The following is a 23,179-nucleotide window of genomic DNA, read 5'->3' as shown; positions in this document are numbered from 1 at the left end:
AAATGTATTTTCTTTCTTTTCTGCCACTCCACCTCCCCTGTGCAAGGGGACAAGGAAGAGAGGAAAAAAGAGGCTTTAAACAGGCAAACAGCACAAGATTAATTATTCTACAAGGCACTAAATGTCAGGCAAAGCCTATGCCCAGAGACAAGACGACAACTTAGTTTAGACTCATGAGGTTTCTTCTGATTTGGTCTTCTTACCTGGGGACTGAAGAGAACAATAACACAAAGGAATCTACAAATGAAGCTAGCTGGATCAACTTACACTAAATAAAAATCACACAGAGCACACACCAGACAGAGAAGTAACTTTTAATTATTTTGGTTTAGTTCTAGACCTCACTTTTAGCAAGTTCATCTATGAGCAAATTCAACAAAAACAAAATGCCAACCACTTGCACATTGGTTTTCCACAGTATTACAAATGCACTTCCAAACTTTTGGGAATCTATTTCAAAAAACTGCTGTTTCAGTGGCATGGTAATTTTAAATATTAAAATCTTCTAAAGGGCAGGTGATACTACTACATTTGTTCCAATCTGCCCCACAAGAACAGAGCTAAAAGACATAAATCATAACCTAAAAGTACCCTCTTCCCATGCCATTAGCCAGAGGATAAACAACACTAATTCCACCAACAGAGCTGTCCTGTGTTTGTTTAAAACTACAGCAAAAATACCCAAAAGCTGCAAAGTACCTTCCCTACACAGCTCATTCCTACTTTACACCAATGACTACGCTTAAGTTCCTACCTGACCCCTTCTCTCCCCACACAATTCCTCTGCCAAGCAAGTAGTAGTAGCACCTCAATTATCCACATCCAAACATTAAAAGTTTCACACATTTATTGTAAACATAAAGTGGCTCAGGAAGTTCTAACAACATGTGAGTACTGATGCCTAACTCACTGCTGGAGATAGCCAGAAAGGAATCAACACCCCACTGAGCATTTCTGAATACGACATACTCTGTAAGTCCATTCTCTAGAAGCTGGTTTCCTTCCATTTTATTCCAGAGCTCTAGGTCACAAGCTTTATGTCCCTATAACAAAAAAGAAAGAAAGAAACTAACAAAGAAAGAAAGAAAGAAAGAAGAGAAAGGCAGTACTGGAAAAATCTTATCCTGCCAGTTATCCTAAAATATCCTTCCCTCCACCACCATCACCTTTGAGGACCCATAAGGAAAGGAAAATCAACATAAATAACTTACTTTTACAGTGTGGTGGCTTTTTTTTTTTGTTTGTTTGTTTTGTTTTTTTTTAATACAAAGGCTCAAAATGAAACCACAAAGTCTACATGAAGTATGTGAAGTAAAGTTAGATGTATGCTTAACAGCCCTATGAAGATAATCTGAAAGTGTAAAATCGTGGTTTGTTGTACACACACACAGAAAAATACAGTACTGAAGTCAGGCAGGTATAACATCACAAGTCCTCTGTTATACCAAGCATTTTCCAGCTTAGCCTAAACCCACTCCGTAGAAGTGCACAGGGCCATTCCCTTCCTTATAAAAAAAGTTTACAAAGGGAATAAGAAAAAACAAAACAAACCACACCAACACTTTCTCCACATGCACTGCACATAACACATTTCACTTGAACTCTTCTCATAGGGTCTGTGTGTAGTGGCTTCTCGGCAGCGCTCTGTAGCGGTCACAGACCAGAAATAAGACATTCACCTGAAACTAAAGACAACCAGGTAGAACGTAAATGACCAAACAAGAACTGGTGATATAACAATTATCCAAACACCATTCCTGGGAACCCCCAGGAGCCGAAACAAGCCCGGCAGTTCAGCGCGGCCTCGGCTCGCCTAGCCTCACCTCAGGTGACGCCGCACTGAGCGGCCTGGCCTGTTTCGGCAAGCAGGGGAAAGGGTGTCAGAAAGGTTCCTCGCTAACACAGCTCGCACGCAATTAAAGTTAAAATAATAATAAACAAAAGTTACAGGCCTCGATTCTCACAAACACAGGACACTTGCTTCTTCTAACCCCAACGCCTGGACTGAGAGGCTAGCAGCAGCCGGTGGGACAGCCAAAAGCCGCCCTGTGGCTGCAGCACCCCGAAAAGCTTTTAAAAAGAAAACAAAATAGTTTTTCTCCGTTGTGGCACCTCACTGAACTCCGCGTGTACTCCCAGAGGAAGCCTCGCCCGGCCTCTCCGGCTTCCTTTAACGGACAAGGACAATGGCACCAAACACCCACCACAGCCCCGCGTTTTAGGGAAACTTGGAAATCGGAGGGCTGCTGCCCGCCCCGGAGGAGGGCAGTCGGGCAGCGCTTGCTCCCCACCGGTTCAACAGCTGATAGCTCTCAAAGAACGTTGCAGCAGCCAGCCATGGTCCAGGGGGAATCAAAATGCCCGTGCTCAAAGACGAGGGGCAGAAAGGGGCATTCCGTGCAGGCGGGCCGCGGCGTGACCCCCGGGTCAGACGGCTAAGGGGGACGCGGGGCCGGCGGCTGGGCGGGCAGGAACTCACCAGGGGCAGCAGCCTGCTCACTCGGTAAGTTTCGCCGAGTTGGGCGGGGACGTTATGCGGCGGTCGGCGTAACCGGGGCTCCCTGCGCTGCCTCGGCTAGTCCATGGACACGGCGTGGCAACGCTCCCGGAACTTCCCCGCGGCAGACGCGGCCAGCCACCAGGGCCGGTGTACCTCTCGGCACAGTCGAACCGCACTACCGCTGCCGTGCTCCCGCCGGCGGCTGAGAAGCGCGGAAATGCACGCCCGTTCCTCCGGCCACGCCTGCTCCCCACACGCAGCCGTGCTCCACACAAAGGGGACGCACAGGAAACACAGCTCTTCCTGCAGCCCCACAGGGTCCTGCAGGCCTGCCAGTGCCTTCTGCTGCCGCGACATCCGCACGCGGCCCCCCAGCCGGCGGAGTACCGCCGGCACCCTGCGAGGACCCCTGAGGCCGGGCGGAGCTGCGAGCGCAGAGGCCCCCTCCCCGCCCCGGCGGCGGCAAGAGCCGTCCGTCACGCTACCCCCGCCGCCGCTTCCCCTCGGGCGGCTTAGCGGGTGGGAAGCCGTGCGTCTCAGTAAGGCTGTCAGCTTCGTCTATTTTAGGCTAGTTTTGCGGTCGAGATGGCCGTGTCGCCACCCCTGCGGAAGAGGCGCGCAAAGCCGCGTTTTCTCCCAACCTGAGGGCTTTCGGAGCGAGAATCAGGATGCTAGGGACAGCGCTCTCAGGGTAATAGTGAAGGAGCTATCGAGCTTTACCTGAAAAGCCAGAAGGTGAGAAGAAAAATAATAAAAAGGATACCCCGAAGAGTATTTTAAGTCTTAAAGCGTCCCAGGGCTTTTAAGTTTCTCTTTCGAGCTGCTGGGAACATAGGAGGGTGAGGAGAGAGGAGCTGAGTCGTGATTTTTAAAACCCATGTGCTGAGCAAGTGACAGCTCACACCTGAGGTAGTCTCTGCCTGGCAGGTGGAAATGCCCTCCGCTTCCCTCTCTAGCTTAGCTCCTAACTTACAGGCGCTGCTCCTCTTCCCATTCTGTACCTAATGATCTCTCTTGGCACAGGGAAACAATTCAGTCATCTTCATTCTCTTCCTCATATAAACTGTTTTCTGCAGTGCCTCACTATGAAAATACATTTTGTGCAGGAAGGCAAAGCTAGGCTAAGGAAGGCAGTTCCACACCAGAGGCATTCTCTCACATTCGCTACACTTCAGGGCTTCGCTTCACCTACTTCAGGGCTTGGACTTTGGGGACTTCCTTATTTCCCCTCGATCACGGGTGCTGCTCACCAAGACAGCACCATTCCCACCAAGTGCTTAGCTGAAGGGTGAAAGGAACTGTTGAGCAATAAAACAGTGTCAGCTTATTAGTTCGCTTGTGTGATAATTCTTCACTAGGTCAAGGGGGACAAAACCATCGTAGAATTAATATGGAATAAATGGACAGTTCCCTTCATCCACACCCATCTGAAGTCAGAGAAAGCAGCAGTGTGTGACCCACCCACTGGTCACATTATCAAAATTCCTTCTCATGCTTTCCATGCAGTTGTTCAAATAAATGTTTTTTAAAAAGGGGGATGGGCAGGAGGGGTTTGTGAGGCCTCCCCAAGCTTGGTCAAGGTTTCTTAGAAACCAGAGTAGAATGTAATTGACTGGTAAAGCTGGAACAAGATCCTAGAAGAATCACCTGAATTTTAGAAAGGATCTAAGGAAGGGGAGCTAGGAAAGGTCAGTCAATTATCAGGTGGTAAAAAGACTCCATATCCGAAGAACCTAAGTCATCTTACAGAGCACCGAGTCACGTTGCCAGAAAGTCCAGAACCAAGACAGAAAGCTCCAGTGTGCTGCTGCTGTAAGAGGTGGGAAGATGGAGAGTGCAATTGTAACTGCTAAGATTCAGCAAGGGAAATGGGAAATTTCAGGGAAACTCAGCAGCCTTATGATATAAGGACTGGAATTAGGAAGGGCATTCATCAGTCAAATCAGGTTCTCTTATAGTTTAAAATATTCTCTTAAAATGGTTAGTGTTAGCAGTTCACAGAGTAGTTGTTCATTGTTAGCATGGAGATAGTTCAAACAAACTATGTCCCATTTATTTACCTGTGATATTTATCTCTGTTCTGTGTGCTTCACTGTGTTGCCAATAAGGATAAAAATTTAAACCATCAAAGAAACATTATCTAAGTGCTAGGGCAAATTGGAAAACTTCTAAAAGGCAGTCACTTCAACAATAAAAGGGTGTATTAATACTGCAGGAATGAAAATAGAAAGTCTGATTTTTTTAGTGAATTTGTGCAGGCCAATTTTTGTGTATGGTTTGTCAGAGCTGTTTCCTCTGACCACTCCGAGACATTTCCTGAAATTAATGACTGATCCATTATGAGGAGTAGCTGGTGGAAAATGGCATGACCAGAGCTATTCACCAATTCCACTGTGTCCGCTCAGCATTATCATCAAACACAACTTTTCAATGAAAATTCTTATTTATGCAGGGAGGTTTCTGGAAATCAGTTGGAATTATCATGTAGTTTTGATAACTACAAGGTTAAGAGAGAGGTGGGTGAAGGGAAAAAAAGCCCACAGAAGCTGCTGAGAGACTTTAAATGACTTCAAAGAAATCAGTAGATGGATCTAAAAGAGAAAGTAGAAATATTTTAGGGACATACTTTATAAAATTTTAGAGATCAATTAGAAGAAGAATAAATTATGATTCAACTATTTAGGTATCAAATAAAATGAGAGTGGAATAGACTAAATCAGCGATTTAACTTTATTCGGTAACTTCATGCATCGTTTCCGCAGTATTTTTGCCATCTCCCTGGATCCCTCTGCTGTTACCAAGCGGCTACTGCACCTGTCTACTCCGGCTCCACTTCATCAGCGTCTGACGGAGGCCTGGGGGACAAAGGAAGCCTAAAACCGTAAACCTTTGGTAAGAATAACAGTGAGTCTGTTAATAATTTATTCGCTCCACACTCATTTAAAAATGTCTATATACCACAGACTGCACCATTCAATACAGTATATCCATCCTTTAAGCTCCTTATTTTAAAAGGAAAACATCCACGTAAGTAAAAAGATCGCAAGAGTGTTTCTTCTAACAGCTTTCTTCCAGCCTAATCGGAATCTAGTGTTATGCAAATCTTTTACTGCAGAAAAAAACTCGGAATTAGTGCTGACCTTCGCTTTGGCTGGGGTAGCAGTGACATCCAGTGGTTCAGGGAGAAAAAGAAATTTACTCTTTTCCACCACAGTGCATTACAGGAGAGGCATCAGAAAATGGCAGGGATGCCTTGGCACTTCCTTCTCCTTGTGGATATTCGCACCAACTGCAGGCAGTCTGACAGCCGTGGAAATGGATAACCCACACTGGGAAACAAAAACTAGAAAACACCCTTTAAGACAGATAATTTTTCTAATGGCTTTAAAAGGACATCACTGCTAGGAAATGTAATCGGTATTTTTAAAAGTTCAAGTAAAAAGCACCTTCCTGTATTACATCTACACCATTGACTTCACAGCATTTTCTTTTTTTTTTTTTTTTTTTTTTTCCCAATCCTGTTTTTGCACTTAAAAAAGAGGATGAACAGGCTTACAAACAAGGGAAAGTCAACTGAAGAGAAATTACTACAGGGGAATTCTGCTTCTCAAGTCAGAATAAGCAAACTTTAAGTTATTAAAGAGTTTCTGGTAACCAGCTGAATGTTGAACTGTGATGTGATATTTGATGCACTGAGAATCGATTTAGATTTTGTGTACATGTTGTGTTAAAAGGAAAAAAAAAACAACCAAAACATTTAGATGCACACAAAGAACTGAGCCAGCAGAGGTAGCTGTTGGTACAACAAAATCAACAATTAAATAAATTGGTTTCTAATAACATTCTACATTTAAAGAAGAAAATATTTTTTAAACCCAGATAGTCAGACCTCACAGTCTCCACCATCAGAAATTCGCTTAGAATTCACTTGTTCCTGCCTTACTATTTTGCTGTCATTTTTATTTGAGACCACCTATTTCCAATTCCTATTAACTGATCCTAGGCACTATGTATTTTCTATCCTCTCCATTTGTATTTTGTCAAGAGGGAGTTCAGAAAGGATGAGTCAACTTCAAAAAAATCCCAAGATTGGCTTAAACCCAAATCCAAACATGTATTAATAATTCTTCAGAATATTTTCAAATACCATTTGGAACTTTTGTGACTCCAAATTTTGACTTGATCTCTGACTGACCGAAAGACAGGGTTAGAAAACTTCAAAATGTGGGTAAGCTTACGTAACTTTCAAATCAAGAAGCACGCTGTCCCACTACCTGTTTAGGGGAACTATTGCTATTAGCAGTAAGAAAACACACTCTTCCAAATCTGTCTAATGTGGTTACAGTATATATGCCTTTGCTGAAACTGACAGAGCAGAGAACTTTTAGTCTCCATGAGTATTTTAATAAACATGCTCAACAGGACTTCACAGTTCTAAAAATGTTTCTACACTAGAAGAACATTTCGTCTTGTAGCATTAGTATGTTTAACAGCCATTATACTTCAGCTAAACATTCTAAATGCTGAACATGATGGCTTCCTGCTTCTGCTTCCAAGATCGTAAAACAAAGTCCCCTTTGGGTCAGCTAACAGCAATGCTGCAACCCTGTGTGGCATCCTTGTCATTGTCTAGGACTTTCTGCAGTCTGACTGACAGAACCGGTGGCCAGTTCTGTTACAGTGGTTGGAATACAATTACATATATGCAACATTGTAAATAGATGCTCTCCAGATTTAGCAGGTTCTAAAGGCACTTCAGTTTATCTCAAATTTCTTGGAATGTGTTTGGCTTCCATCCTATTCTCCAAGGACTGTTTATGTCTTTCACATTTCATGTTTATGTGAAAGGCATAAACAGCCCTTGGAACAAGGCCTGAAATCTAAGTCTAAGATCAGTAACTTCTTTGCCTGTCTCTGTGCAAGATCTATTCTCTGTAAATGGCAAAGCTTTCCAGTTCCCACTGGAAAGAAAACTCAAAACTCTACAGGAGCCATGATCCAGAAATCTACTGTAAGCAAGATTTCTGTAATTAATTGCATCTTGCAACTAAGAAACAGTAGCTCACACCCATTTCTTTCAGCATGCTTCCTATCGCACTCCACAGTAACAATACGCCTACTGCAGACAAGTGGACACTTACACAATGCTTTGAACTTTGCAGGTTTGTAGAGTTTTAGGTGCCTTGTGTCAGGCAAGCACTCATGATATGGGTACTTCCTTTCATTGCTAAAACCCAGGACAAAACAAGCCTTCAAGCACAACTTTTGGCAGCTGCCTGGCTGCTCTGGATGCCATTCAGAGGAGCCCACCTCCAGTCAGCCATTTTATGTCTTCAACCACCCAACAGCTTCCTGACACCATTTTGTGGGCATACTTACAAAAGCAGCTCAGAACATGGATAGAGACAATACATGGTTCTCTGCACCTGTCCATGACTCCTAGAAGAGCCTTTATAGAGAAAGTCTGAATCGTGTAGTCAATTTGTTGTAGACTTGCTGCTCTACTCTTCAAACTCCTGATCCTTCATCCATCCCCCAAGACAGTTAAACACAAATTTCACCTGATAGTAGCACGAGCCCAATTTCCATTCATTTTCAAATGAAGTATCTTGATGCATGTAAGTCACTCAAAATCCATACTGCTAGTGTTGTTTTAGGGAACTGTGAAGAACAGACTTTGAAGAGCACATCAATATTTTTAGTTAAAATTAGTTCTGCCTGGACATAAATAATAATATAAAAAAAAAGTCAGGATTTCATCCATAATGATGCGATTTTAAACCCTCCTTAACTGATTACTCCATAACACAGACCAAGGCCAGGCCTCACTGCTTGTAAAGTTCTAGAGTTTCTAGCATTTAGGTTTCATACAGTCAGCACCATGTATGACCATTTTTTTGCACACAGCTCAACAATACAGACGGACAGGCACACAGAACAGAAACAGGCATATTACCAAAGTTTCAGAGGTGCAAAGTATCCCTGCCCTCAGCACAAATGATACACAAAGGTTTCATTAAGGCCAGAAGAAAGCAGAATGACAGTTCAGACTCACCTGCTGCCAGGACAAAAGAATACTTTTGCTAGCTTCGTATGTCCCAGCCCATATATTTTCATAAGTTACCTAGCTTCTTACATACACCAGCTAATGAAGGATACACAACACTTGATAATCCTCTAAGTGAAATGTTAACATTTTGTTTAGACTTTGAAACATTAGCACATTTGGAAAATTCATGCTGCCATGTTCACACTTCAGCCTAGGTGCTTATAGTTGGCTATGCATGGTGCTGGCTGTCATGAATCATATTGTGCAACACTACATCTATTTTTAGGAGTAACGGCCCAGTCATTCTACTACAGAATTCAAGACTGGATCTACCTAATCTGCTCTCTGATACTATTCCCTTTTATTTTTTTTTTTTTTTTAAGAATCTTAAAACACAGGAAGGAACTTGCACTCATGCCACAATTATCTTCTGAAGTGAACATCAGATGTCTTCAATCTTCTTTGCAGGGAATAACACAAAGAGCTGGAAGATCTAGACCCATCAGTTAACAAGAAACCTCCTGGGTAGACATAGCTGTATTTCTTGAATGCAGAATCTTAGAATAATCTAGTCTGACATGATTTAGTCTTCTACAAACACCAATGTGTTTACAAGTTAATGAAAAAAGCAAAAAGCAAAGGCATTTCATTTATATAAAGTTTTATTATCCTTCAACCTCAGCTGGTACCCCATTACTTCAGCCTTAGCAAAGATCTGCTCCCCCAGGTACGCAGGTTTTCAACTGACTGACTGGAAACATCTACACTAGGATGGATTTTAGAACCAGCCTTTCATTAATACAGCCAGGCACAAAAAAGCAGTTGAAATCCTGATCACCTGAAAGGCTGCAAAGCAACAAAAGAAGATCCAGGAGGATTTTCATGATTTTCTATATCTGAATAGAGAATCTGTCCTCTGCATTGATCACTGAATAGTTAAAAAGCAATTAACTGCAACATTCAAGAAATAGATGCATTCTACATTTCGAGCTGTGGTCAGAAACATGTGCAGCTATTTTTCCACTTATGAAGCTTGGGGTTTTATCTTCTCAGCAGCTTCAAGGACAGATGGAAGGTTGACTTTGTCTCCAAATTCTTTCTCACGATGCTCCAGTAAAACACCCTAGTCAAAGACACAAGAGAGAAATTCTCACTCTAGTATTCCTACAGCAGATTAACTGGCCAGCAACTGAACAATTCCGAAGAAACAACTTTTAGTCTCACAGGAGACATAAAAGCCCAGGGAGATGGCCTGCAGTACCTGTCTTCCAGCACCAATCACATATACTCCTCCCAGGGTGAATCCTTCTCCTTCCAGGTTACCACTATATCCACTTTTCCAAGCACGGAAGAAATTTTGCCAGACTCCATAGCGGAAGAAACCCGATATCATCATTTTTCGTCTGCGTGGTCCATAGAAGCCTTTCTGCAGGGAAACAGAGCATATCTCAGCAAGGTGAAAAGAACTTTTCCTCCCAAATGAAATTCAGGAAACCAGCCAGTCCTGTATCCAAGAAAGGTCACAACACACACAGCTAACCAGGCATAGCTAAAAAGAAACTGCACTAACTAACTGAACTAACCTCTTTAACACACTAGCTCACCACTTGCCTCCACACAGGCAACTAGTGGCACTGCCACTATTCATGTGGATTTTAAGCTGATCCACAGGTATTTAAACCCTGTGTGTATCTACATCCCTATTACTGACAACAAGGGTGCTTTGTGATAAACATCTTTTTTCTTATTTTTGAAGTATGACAATAAGAATCCTGTTTTGTCTGGGGTTTCGGTTTTGTGAATCTGGTTGAATTTTTTTTTTAAATCAGCCTGATTCTTTCACACAGGCAGAATGCAGAGGGAAGATTAACATATCTGCTATTGGTTTAAATATTATGTATTCTTTTTCCTTCAGAAGCCAAATGATTTCTAAATGCATCTTCTCGGTTAAGGAGTAAGCAGGGCAGTAGTTTTGAAGGACATGAAACTAGGAATAAAGCATGTGCCACTGTACTGGGACAAGCCGTATCACTGCAATTTGGCCTGTATATCAGGAATTAATTATTTTTATCATGTTCAGACCTTGATTCATCCACCACAAATGTCACACTGCCAGTGGAAGAAAGGAATAAATAATGTGTCATCTTGTTTACCTGTTAAAGGCGAGGAGAGGAATAATACTGCAAAAGCATGTTGTCATTGCATAGCTACAGGTCAGTTTGTAAGCTGAGCAGGATAAATATATAGAAAAGCAAAGCTAATAAACTTCTTAACTACAATCCTACTCAATCTTTTCTCATTCAGACCACATTCCATCTCTATTATTTACACAAGTTCTTCAAAGAAGACATTCACAAGTTTGTTTTGCAACAAAAACAGAACACCAGCTTCACTATACCTTTTTATCCAGAAAGATTTCTCCTTTGAAATAAGGTTGAAAATCCTCCACTTCAGTCCCTACCTTCTCTTTCACAACAGCATAGAGAGGGACACCCAATTTTGACAGTTGAGGTTTCAGAGAGGATAGCTCAGAAGCCTCCTAAGAAAGGAAAAAAAAAAACCCCAAACATTTCAGACAGTAAATGGAAATTGAAAGCTTCACCTTGAATTTCAAGGACATCACAAACATACACAAATTCTAGCTTGAGGCACAAAACAGAAACAGACCTATAAATCAGACTTTTAAGCTAGCTTTACTCACAGGCAGGTCTTCATTAGATTTAGTAAAATTTTCTTCAGTAAGCATGGAGGAAGGAGATTTTTTTGAGCATTTACTGGATAAAATACTAAAATCCTGGAGAAAAACGTATTTTTAACTCAAAGCTGTAGGTATACCTTGCTTGTGCTAGGACTTCAACTATCTTTTCAAGTGTTTACAGAACATTAAAAAGATACTGCCTACACATCACTAACCTTCTCAGGCCAGAATTTCCAATCCTTTTTTCCAAATAGCCATCATTATCAGGCCCTTTTGCAAGCTATTTTGAGGGCTCTATGCAGAAGCAGGCTATGCAAGTGCAGAGTAAGTAATGGAGTGAAGGTGCACTCTCCTTTCTAGATCCCCCCAGTGAAAATAATCAGAGAATTTCTTCATACACCTTCAGTATCCCAGAAGCAATAATGCTTCTGGTGTGTGGGAGTGCAGGGTGTCAACACTCATCTGCTAGACTCTGTTCTGCTGAAGGAATCCCAGATCCCACCGTTTATACAAAGACCTCTGAGGTTTCCAACAGATAAGATTGCACATTATGAATTTGTTTCATTTCAAGGTGTCCCTGCTATGGCAAGGGGGTGGAACTAACTGATCTTTGAGGTGTCTTTCAACCCAAACCATTCTATGGTCTCCAGTGGAGAAAGGTCATTTTTATTGGACAAAACTCCCACAAAGCACTCCCCACTTTTAAAAAATGTACACAGTTTACATGAACACACTCAGCCACCTAACCAAAATGTCTTAACTCAAAGGCTTGCAGGACATCTAGAATTTACCAAATAACAGACAGAAAGGAGAAAAGACATTGGAGAAAGGCATCAGTAGCTGAAAGGGTAAAGGCAGCTTTGCAGTTAGTTCCCTATTCTGTCTTTTCAGAGGAAATGGATAAGCATTCATTAGCATCACAAGCAAGCAGAGTAGTGAGTGGTGAGAATTAAAGGATCATTGCTTACACTTGTCAGATCTTTTCCCTTGTTTCTCTTCTTAGAGACCTGGTAATAATTTTCTGATTTCCCTCAACAAAATGATCTTCCTAAAAGGGGCAATAGTAACAGCAGAACAATTTTGTCTGGGATTTTTTATATAATTCAAAAATCTTGTAACCAACAAAACAAAAAAGATTTATATTGTGATGTAACATTTCTGAGAACTGACATTCCAGGCTAGTGCAGGGGTGCCCTGAAATGACTGTCCCTGGAGAGAAAGCAATACCATCAAACCTTGATTAGCCTTTTGGAGAAGAGAAAGCAAAGAAGTCTGTTTCTGTGGGCAAATTATATCACATAACAGCTGTACAGCCTTACAACAGGGCTATGACCATTTCATCTGGTCTGTGAAACTGTTCTCTTGCTTTTGCAAAAAGAGGACAAGCACAACCTAGCAAAATAGTTCCTCTCTCTACTAAGGCAGGGGCAACCCAAAAGAACAATTCCCATTTCAGCTGATCCCTCTAATAGTTTAACTATGGCTCTTCTGCTACTTTAGACTGCTTGAGCTGATATCTACAATATTTAGCAAGCCCACAGCACTTTCACAATGACTGGAGCACTGGATCGCTGCATGGCTGGATCCGGACTATGAGATGCAGAAGTGCAGTTCTGTCAGTCTTATGTTAAATGACAAAAAAAGAATCAGATGATTTACGATGCAGACAGTAAAGATAAAAGACTGTATTTCTTAAGTCTACAGGCCTCAATTCTCAATGATCCAAAAGGGTATGTGACATCCTCTGCAGTGGATAGAGGATGCGTGTCCTCACCACTGAGATTAGGTTGGTGATCTATGAGGTAGAACGGCAACTTTTCGATGCTACCCCTGTGTCCAGGGAAGTGTATCTTTGTTCTTGTGCTGTCAACACGGACAAAGTTCAGTATGCTTTCCAAGGTGTAAGATAGTGGGAATCAACTGTACCTTGGTTCTTGCAAAAAAAAAAAAAAAAACAAACCAACAAGCCAGCCTACTGCCTGCAGGTTAACAGATATGGCAAGCCACTATATTGAACCATTCCATCAGCTCAGAGTCAGTGACAGTGGAGAAAGAAGCAGCTTTCACACTTTGGAGAAACATTAATGGACCAAAACAAATTGCAGACTGAACTGGCGAACTTTTTCTTAGGAGAAAGGTGAGAGCCAACTCACAAAAATGCTTTGAACTCACCACAATCAAAAATAACTTCAGTTTAGGCAATTTAAAAGCTTTTTTAAACACTTTCACAGTTAAGATACAATTATTTGCCCTAATTAGCTGATCAGTAGTATGATTGCCTATCTTAAAAATTTGAAGTTTTGAACCAAAAATAAGAACTAGAAAAATTGAATTTCTCGCCTCAATTTTTTCCTGAAACAGGCAAACATACAAAAATAACAACAACCCACAGTTCCCTGAATCAGCACTTCTACTTAGGAAGTTAGTATTAAACAAAAAAAACAAAACCTTAATGAATTCCTGTCTGACTGTATGTGAAAAGCACAGTCAGGCACATAGTGCATTCTCCCCCTGCCTACACTACACCTGTTCTGAGAGCAAAGGACTTTAATATTTAACCTTCCACGAATTGTACACATACTTAAGCAGTTCCCACTGATAGAAGCAGATCCCTTAATTAAGAGGCTGCAATATTAATTACTCCATGTTATAGTGAGTAACAACGTAATAGCTGTTTTTTTCCCCCATAGCTATGAGAAAAATAATGGCCAAGGTGCAAGTTACGGCTCTTCCCAGGCACATGGTACATTCAAATCATATTTTAAGTGTCTCCTCCCACCTCCACCCAAGGAGCCTAATGCCAACTTAAGGATCAAATTTTGTTTCCAAACCCTCCTTGTTACAAACAATAACTCCTTGTCTTCAGACTCTTCACCTTCCTGCCTCACATTCAGCATCCAGAACAGTGAGGGACTCCTCCTTTATGCACATCTTTTTGCTGATGAGCTTTATATTTTTATATTTTTGCCAGTCTAGTCCTGGGCTGCTTTTGACCAGAGACTCATAGAGGCTCATGGAGGTTTATTTTGGACATAGGGAATACAACTAGCTCATAAGACTCATTACTAGCTGGATTTTGTGTAATCTCCCTTTATAATTATCATGGGCTAGGTCCTTCGCAGATGTAAAAATGATGCAGCCATTGCCTTCAGAAGGAAAATTCTCAGGATCTATACAAATCAGGCTATACAAATCAGCTGCGAAGAAAACTAAGTATGCTGTTAGCTGGTGACCAGTTTGGGCTAGGAAACAAGCCCTTTCATATAATTCAGATGTATCTGTCCTGTTCACCCCCTCCCTTTATTTAAAGGTATCTATGCAAGTAGAGCTCAACTCTTCCTAATTAATTCCTAAGCCCAGCAATTACCTCTCTGCACAAAAAACATCCAGGTCTTCGCACAGCCATGATCACTGCACCATTTTTCTTCCATAGTTCACCTGCTTTGAATGTCCTTTGTTCTGTGTATACAGGAGAAACAGCATCAACAATAATATCAGCCATTCTTGCTTATAATGACTAATGTTTTAAGGACCAACAAAGAGCACTGCAGGGAATTTCACATTCAAACAGTTCTATCAGAAAAAGAAAAAAATCTGTATGCATAGCAGGGTATTATTGTTTTATTGATTTTTAGAAGCATGTCACGTTTCATCCAGAAGTAATAGTTTTGGTTGCTTTTCCTTCACCAGAATTATCAGCTATCAAAGACACCAACTACGTGTCATAACAAGAAAAGACTAAGAAAGCCTCTTCCATCAAAGGTTCTCTTCCTTACAAAGGTTCTTATAAAAACCAAATTATAAGAGTGTGGGCTGAAACATCCAGAATCTTACCTGATCCCAAAGATTTTAGCTCTATCCCCTCTAAAAACTCCAACGTAGCTTTTTCTGGTTTGGACAAAAATAAATCAGTGTTAGCAATGACGATCCCTGTCACAGCTGCACCAAGAGCTCCAAGACCAATAGACCACATGCCCATGGTGAAGATTCCCAAGTCAGGCAGGAAGGACATTTCTGGAAAAAGAAAGAAGAAAACAGCTCTAACATTGGGCATCAATGATGCCAGACAAGGAGGAACTGGATTAAAACAACAAGTAACAGCTCACACTGGTATTTTTGGTTTGACTGGAGATGATCTGTACATTATTGTACTGAACTAAATTTTAGAAGAGCAAGATTACATTCCAGTTCTGTGCCTGACCCACATCAAAACTATTAACAAGATATTCTTCCCTTTTCCTGCTACCAGACTTACAGAGACAATGATTAAAGTGCTCAAATGCAATGAGGAGAAAGATGATTGAAGTGTATGTACGTTATAAACCATAGAATCATAGTTTGGGTTGGAAGGAACCCACAAAGGTCATCTAGGCCAACACCCCTTTCAATGAGACCACAGATCATCTAACAAAACGTTAGCCAGTAACTTAAATTATTACACTAAGACTGTGGTATCTTTCAAAAAAAGAAGTATTTGTAGATTAAATGTTCATACACACCCAATCTATATTAAACAGTGAACTTTACAACTATGCCACAGAAGACTTTAAAAAACCCCAAACAAAATCTGTATCTGGTTCACCATAACTGGTAACCTTTTCTGTTCCCTACAATTTCAGCCTAGAATCAAAGCAGGCATCAAGCCAGTATAAGAGCTCATCAGTCTTGCCTGCAGACAGAAATATGTAGTCTTGCAACCATTTTATTAGACACTGTGCTCCAACATTACAAACATGCCCTGGACAGCATCTTCTATATACTGACCAATTCCCACTCTTGCTAAAGCAGAAATGACATCAGGAACAAACAACTTTGGTTAGAAGTGGTAACATTGCGATGGAAACCATTAAATATGCATGCTCAAGTCTTACAGTACAAACACTGCTGCTTGTTACCAGTGACTAATTTGGTGGCAATTTATTTAACCACCATCCATTCACAACTCCCCCCCAGCCCAATCCTGACCCTTGCATGTTTCATAAGCCTGGTAGGGGCTGACAGCCTCCTTCCAGTGAGGCTGTATCAGTTATGAGGGTTCAGGAAAGCACACTTAGCCCTACCTCATGGACAAAATTCAAGATCCAGCTCTGAGCCGTAACTGGTACAAGAGTCATTGGAGTTTTGGCAGTATAAGGAGTCACTTCACACTTATTGCAACAGTTATGTGTTACAAAGGGCTGCAGATTTGCAGTCACACAACTTTAGTATTACATAATACAGACAATCACATTTTTTCCAGTCATCCACAAAACCTTATCCCCTGATAGACTTTTGGTAAATATTGCCCTCTGTATATACTTTCGTACAGAAAAGGGTTTTTCCCCCTCATAAATATAAGAAAATACATTGGAACCATGACTGGCAATAAAACCAGAGACACACATAATCTTTACCCCCTAGCTGTTGCCAGAATTCAGAAAATAAGAACTAGGAGTAGCTCCTCGCTTTTGTGTCCAGAATTTTCTGGGAGAAAATCCCTTTCCATCGTTCAAACTGGCTCCAGAATACTACTGATAAACAAATACAACCACCTGCCTTCCTGCAGAAATAGCTGGAAAACATTTGGAAAAAAGATCACTTTGTTCTTTTACCAGCATACTTGGTTCCAAGGAAGACAGTATCACAGTATCTAGAAACGTGAGTAATCCATGGTCTCAAGCAGGAAACAAGGCCAGTTTACACAAACATAAAGCAGATAAAAGAGCAGATTTTACCCCACTCCACCACTTATTTCTAATCAAGGAAAAGCTTCCTTGACCATATCTGCTTTCTCTACATACTTTCTTCAAACACAAGGTCCTACTGTAATAACAATTTTTTTTATATCTGCCCCTGACTGATATCAGAGACCATCCTGACCCCACACTTTGGAAAGACCAAAATGCAACTCAAAATGTACTGCTGTAATGCAGCAGTATCTTTAAAACTTAAGACTCTGTGGCATAACCAAAAGGCTATATAGTCCTGTTTCATCTCAGAGTCTGATTATCCAACAATTCTTTGGACCTGAATCTTACCAGGTCAAGAGCTGGTTTTCTCTTAATTCTTTGTTACAAGAGGAAAGGGGGGTGGGGGTGGTGTAAAAACAAGTATTAATCTCTCGTGTATATCATATGCGTACAAAAATGTTGCCAAATGTGTAGCAATTAATATTTCTTACATAACTTTTTATTTTTTGTTAGTGTTATTAGGACCGCTAAAAGCCAACTTCCTCTCAGTTATAGTTGATAGAGAGATCATTAAGCTTAGTTAACACACCTCTTTAGTTTAGCTAAATGCTTTGGGCTCTACTCAGTGACAAAAAAACCCAACCCTATTCAAACAAGTGAATATTTTGCTATTTAATTACATAGGGGGAATGTCTGAAGCAGCTCTACATGATACTGAAATTCCTTCCCTGCTAAGCAAACACCATAGCAAGCCATTTTGAACAATACATATGGGAAGCCAGAGCCAGGACTATTAAAACATTTGCTAACAAGACAGGGTTAGCAGTGATAAGCCCTAACACATCTACATCACTGAACACCAAGTGAAGAGACTAAATGGAAAACAACTGCACATTTGCAGCTAGCAGCCTCATTTCTGCTTAGCTACTGTTTATTAAGGAAATGTGAAGCTTAAATTGACTTTACAACCCTCCACCCCACCTTAAAAAAACAAACACTACTGCCTTGTGATCAATCTCTATGAGTTTTTAAACATCAAAAGACAATCCACAACAAGAAGATACAACAGAGCATCCCGTAAGCCTTTATCATTTAGGTGCATGCACTCACCAGAACCCATGCAGTTTGCACCAGCATCAGCCACCACCAACTCCCCTTGTGACTGCGAGCGCCGGCAGGAGAGAAGACAAACTGTGATATCACGTGTGGCAAGTGGGCAGGACTAGGCAGGAGTTCAGCTCTGGAGCCTTTGCCCTGTAGGCAGGACCTGGGTCTCCACTCTTTGAGCTGAATGTGCCACAGTCACCCTGCGGCGGTCCACAGCAAGATTATTTTAAAGGTATCTTAATCATTCATCTTTTTCCTTAAAACTGAACACATGGTCACCCTCTTTATAGGTAGGTGGGTACAGGGAACAGGAGTTACAGAAAACTTCTCTGAAGCTGGGAACGCATCACTGAACATTAAGATCTGCATATTAAAACTGCACTTTTCTGTGGAACTGTGCATTTTTGCAAGTAATATTTTCCCTGTGGTTCAGCCTGTTCTCCTTGTACCCTCCACCTTGTACACTGCATGCCAAAACAATACAACCAACCTTGGAAACAGTTAAAAAGCTATCACAATGCACAATATGAGAAAAAAGTTTCAATATAGAGGCTGTATGGTGAATTAACCCAGTGTTTCTATGCTCAGTTAACTGCTTTAGTGGCAACATCCGTTCACTAAAGAGCATCTTTCTCTCTGAATTATTAGACTTCAGAAGGTAGTGAGCTTTCAGAGAGCAGAGGCCAAAGGGAAAAAAACATATTTTTGTGTGGTTTTGTGTGACCTCAAGTGATCTGAAATCTCCAAGATAACACTGAGTTACTTTCTGATCTATCAGGACTCAGCTAACCAGAATTTAAACAAGCTTAGTCTTTATCCTGTTACAAGTGCCAGTTGATGGTCTTTCACTGTGTGTCAAGAAGCCCAGTTAAAACATGGTTTTCTACATGTCTCATTTCCTTCCCACCCACAACCACAGAAAAAATTGTCATTAAGAGGATAGCTATCCTTAAACATTTATTTTAGCAGTGTAAACACGACCCATTGCAGCTGTGTCAAAAATAAATAAAAAAAATAAAAAAAGTCTGGGTTTTTGAGTTGTCAATAAAACTCGGGGTAGCACAGAGATTTATTTACATACTTTTCCTTAAAAGACAGCTGAGCAGACATGGAAACATGAGAGTGGGGACTCTCATAAACTGGACTGCACTAGCATGTATATCCTAATCTAAAATAACTTTGGTCATTGCTTATTCTTCCCTTCTATCTCACTCCCATCCTCCCCAAGTTACTGCATACCAAGCCTAAAAATCTTTGAGAGCTTTGTCACAACTTGCATATGCCAAACAAGTTGAGCTGATTATTTTTTATGAGACATTTCCCCCCAAAATGAGTCATGTGATTACAAATATCTTTGTAATCTCATTCCTATAAAGAACATTTACAATAACCTGGTAACATGCTCATCAAGATTTCATGAGCTTTTAAATACCAGTAAGGATTACAAAACACAGCATCCTGACCAATCTCTAAAATTAGCCCTGCTTTAATTGGGGATTTGACTGAAGAAACTTCAGAGGTCCCTTCTGACCTAAACTGTGCTCTTCACGTGCCAAGATTGATGCATAAAGAAGCTTCCTAAAATTTCTGATGGCATGGACATAAGTCATTTTCACAACATGAGGGATTTTTTATTTTTGCCATTGTAAAGATCCTGTAACAAACCATTCCTTGTGTCAAGAATAACAATTATCTTTTTAGGTTTCTTCCCACTCTGCACATTGCTTCATTACTGAATTCAGTACAACGCTGTGCCTGGCTTCAGCTGAAGAGAAAGTTGCTGTGTCAAGCAGACAAACCATACTCCTTCCTTTGAAAGCAAGTTAGTTGTTAGCCCAAATGATCTCCCCTGTTTTAAGGCTGTTTTAAAGATGCCCAACATCTCAACAACCCTTTTCTTTTGAGCAAGGTGAAATAAAGAGCTCTGGCACAATACCATGGAAATCTTCCAACTCCCTAGATGTATTCAGAGGGAACAGGCAGCTAAATACCATGTACAGGAAAATTCAGATCTATGCTCAACCAGCAAAATGGAGAGACCATTTGGAGACAGGAAGAAGTAGCAAAAACTAATTAGGTGACGCTAATACATACTCTGTGCTCAGTTACCTGCTTTAGTAAGAAGCTTTCTTTCAGAAAGAAGCTAATACAGGCTAAACTTGCTGCTGGGGATCCAGAGTAGAAAAGCTGCACGCTGTGGCAGCCTTGCAGAGATAGAGGAATACCAACAGACCCAGTAATACAAATCCATGCTCACCAATAACACAGCGACCCACTAGGTCACAAGTTGTCCCTCCTGCTCCAATCCAACCACGACTCCTGCAGATTCAAGTTTAAATCAAGAATTATTTTCCATCTTTTCAGATTCTCAGTACTTGCATGATGGTGTAACACATGCATCTGGGTAGATACACCCAGCTGAGAACAATTTCCTCACAACCTAGTTCACCCTGTTGTCTGCTGAGCCAGGTCTGATGGCAACATTGTCCCTGTGGTTCTAGAAGAGAAGGCTAGGAGGACACCAAACCGATACTTCAAGCAGCCTGAAGTTCCAGCGGACTTCTTAAGTCTGAGCAGTGTGGTCACACGCAAGATCGCACTAAATGCACTAGGAATGCCAGGAGACAAAGTCTCAAAGTCTCTTCGTCTTTGACTGATCTTGTGCCTACTTACATGCAGGTTAAGTTACATGAGAATGCAAGGATCAATCAATACATTAAACCACAAGGACAGGCATAAGGTGAATTTCAGAACCCGAAACGCCGAGGGAAGAGGCAGATACAGAGCAGCAGCCCGCATGACTACGGCTGCCATTCAGCGGCGGGTGGGAAGCCCCTCACCCATCCGGCGGAGCCGGCGGCCGCCTCAGCTCCTCATTTCTCAAGAGTAACGAATCGCCGCCGCCTCTTCCCCGCCGCATTAGGGAGCCAGCCGCACCGCCGCGCACGGAGCACAGGAGGCCACTGCGGGTGGCGAGAGCAGCCGCTCGCCGGGCAGGGACAGCGGGGAGGCGGCGGAGGCCCGGTGGCGCTGCGCAGACACCCGGCCCAGCGGCCTCTGCAGCAGCGGCTCCCCCGCTCCTTGCCGCCGGACATCCCCGTGCGCACGCACACCCGCGCCCCCCCCTCCCGCCAGGTCCCACACTCACAGAGTGACACCCCGCCGCAGGGCACGTGCGGCGCGCAAGCACCGCCTCCGCTGCCCTCCGCGCAGGCACCGCGCCCCACTGCGCGGAGCTGCCTGACCTTCGGCCGGCGTCCCCCGCGCCCTGCGCCGCTCGGGCTGCGGCGGAGCTGCCGCGCGGAGGGGCGTTATCCCGTTCTTAGGGACGGGAATGAACAAATCTTCCCTCCCGGGAGCCACTTTCCCCCTCATTGGGATTTTGGTTTAGCTTCTGGCTAAGCGAAGAAAGAAAGGAAATATATTACAAGATACAGTACTTAAATATATTGGGGGAGGGAGGGGGGAAATGTGTGAAAAAGCACCCCCCCAAAATAATAATAATAAAAAAACCCCACTAAAGACTTAAGTAAGAGAATGTAGTGAGCTTATCATTCAAGTAGTCTGATTAGTGGGGCACTTAAAATGCTTACATATGCATTACATTCAAGAATATACTTGCTCAGATAAGCCAGCCAAGAACAAACATGTCACAACATCATTTTGTGAACACACTCTTCAGTTGCTTGTGGTCATTGGGCACCACTCCAGTCAGAAGCTCAGAGGACTCATCTTCACTACCTTAGGACTATTTCTTGAGGTCTCCTGTTAACCTGGCACTTAAAATACCAAACAAAAATGGTAGTGGCAATGACAGCACACTCTGCAGTAACACAACAGCAGCTCAAGAGAATGTATGCAACCTCGGATGGTACTGGACAGTCTACATTCCAAACAACAGAGAGCCACTGGCTTTTGCCGTGTCCCAAAATTACCTAGATCAAATCACCCTTTCTTATCTCTCTTCACTGGGAGTCACCAGTCACTCTGGTTAGACCTGCTCAGTTGACCCCTTATTTACAGTTTCTGTTTAGCACAGAGCTTGTGGTTTTTTTTTGAGAAATCTCACCACAAAACAAGTTCTCTGCTAATCAGAAGCAACAAGAGCATCACAGTTCTTACATAGCACAGATCAAACTGGAGGCAACACGCCAGGTGTGCTGTGGTGCACCAGAATTCATCACCTGGCAGTCACCTTGGAGCACAAGATCATCCCGCTTCCCAGACCCTTTCTGCTCCTTGACCATGCTGTCCTGCTCCTGCAGGAACACGCAATAGCCCTGCACAGCTGGGAAGCCACATAAACAGCAGTTCTGAGGGACAGAGCTGTATCATGATGCTTACTGTCTGCCTAAATGCCAGGGCCTCAGGCAGTTGCAGGGAAAAGATTTTGAGTCTTTTTCCCCAAAACTGTGGGAGCTGTGCTTTTATCTAACATGCTTTTAGAAATCAAATGGACTACAAAAAGCATTTAAGTCCCAGCACTTAAACACCCAGACTTCCCAGCAATTAAAAAAGAACCCCAGGAAATTTCATGGCAGAAATAGTATTACCAGACTACTTGAAAAAGCTGGAAAATCTAGGAGGGCTGTAGGGTTTGGGGCTGCTTCTTTTCCTTGGAAATTCATGAAAGCCAACATTTTCTCTACTTTTCAACCAGTGGGGGAAGGTTCTCTGTCAATACCAACCATAATATGCTGAAGTGGCTTTCTCACTGGCTTTGAAATGCAATCAGCGTTAGAATGTATGCATCTTTGCCACTGTGATACAGCAGTCTTCAGAAAAAAACATTATGACAAAAAAAGATTGACAAATTTTGTCAGCCATCATCAAGTAATTAAACCTCTAATTTATGCAGGCTGTCAACATTCCTTTCTTCTGAATTTTATAACGGTTGTTGCTCCAGCTGTGAACATTTGGCTATGGTAGAATTGCAGCTCCATTACTTTTGTTGCCATGGTAAGCACACAAAACAAAAACCCCAAACTTTTTTCTTAATAATACTTAAGCACCTTATACCTCCAACAATCTGGCAGCTGGCCTTTGCAATCCAAAGGTCACCAGTATTCCTGAGGGGGGGAAAAACACCTATCACAAGATGAAAAGATCTTTATTCTTTCCTCTGGCCAGGAGTTCATTACAAGAACAATAAAGTT

At 42.1% G+C, this 23,179-nt stretch overlaps 2 protein-coding genes and 1 long non-coding RNA gene across 6 annotated transcripts in view; 1 reads left to right on the top strand and 2 right to left on the bottom strand.

Annotated features, from left to right (window-relative positions):
- Nucleotides 1–2,983, bottom strand: part of TSPAN14 (tetraspanin 14) — a 44,740-nt gene extending 41,757 nt beyond the window's left edge. The window contains exon 1 of one of the 2 annotated variants that reach the window (XM_065670760.1): nucleotides 2,480–2,983. The gene's annotated coding sequence lies outside the window, so the exon portion shown is untranslated. Of the gene's footprint in view, nucleotides 1–2,291; nucleotides 2,431–2,479 lie in introns of those variants that run through there. The other variant, XM_065670762.1, reaches the window with a different exon arrangement.
- Nucleotides 2,984–3,053: 70 nt separating this feature from the next.
- LOC136010107 (uncharacterized) lies at nucleotides 3,054–9,235 on the top strand. Its single transcript, XR_010610758.1, has 3 exons — nucleotides 3,054–3,235; nucleotides 5,263–5,392; nucleotides 8,933–9,235. It is a non-coding gene; the product is annotated as an uncharacterized LOC136010107 (long non-coding RNA).
- Nucleotides 9,194–21,277, bottom strand: PRXL2A (peroxiredoxin like 2A). Of its 3 annotated transcripts, none has more exons than XM_065670766.1 (6): nucleotides 21,172–21,277; nucleotides 15,082–15,261; nucleotides 14,615–14,706; nucleotides 10,948–11,088; nucleotides 9,811–9,975; nucleotides 9,194–9,672 (listed from the first exon to the last, which is right to left on the bottom strand). In XM_065670766.1, exons 2-6 carry the CDS (start codon nucleotides 15,257–15,259, stop codon nucleotides 9,574–9,576), a joined length of 675 nt encoding a protein of 224 aa, XP_065526838.1. In that variant the 5' UTR covers nucleotides 15,260–15,261; nucleotides 21,172–21,277; the 3' UTR covers nucleotides 9,194–9,573. The 3 variants fall into 3 exon arrangements, with proteins under 3 accessions (XP_065526838.1, XP_065526839.1, XP_065526837.1); XM_065670767.1 differs by lacking the exon at nucleotides 21,172–21,277 and adding an exon at nucleotides 20,281–20,300; XM_065670765.1 differs by lacking the exon at nucleotides 21,172–21,277 and adding an exon at nucleotides 18,027–18,132.
- Between the last annotated feature and the right edge of the window lie 1,902 nt (nucleotides 21,278–23,179).

Source organism: Lathamus discolor, chromosome 3, assembly GCF_037157495.1.
Source record: "Lathamus discolor isolate bLatDis1 chromosome 3, bLatDis1.hap1, whole genome shotgun sequence".
Lineage (NCBI taxonomy): Eukaryota > Metazoa > Chordata > Aves > Psittaciformes > Psittacidae > Lathamus > Lathamus discolor.
The sequence above is the reverse complement of the archived record's forward strand: the minus strand, read 5'-3'. Positions and strand labels throughout refer to the sequence as shown.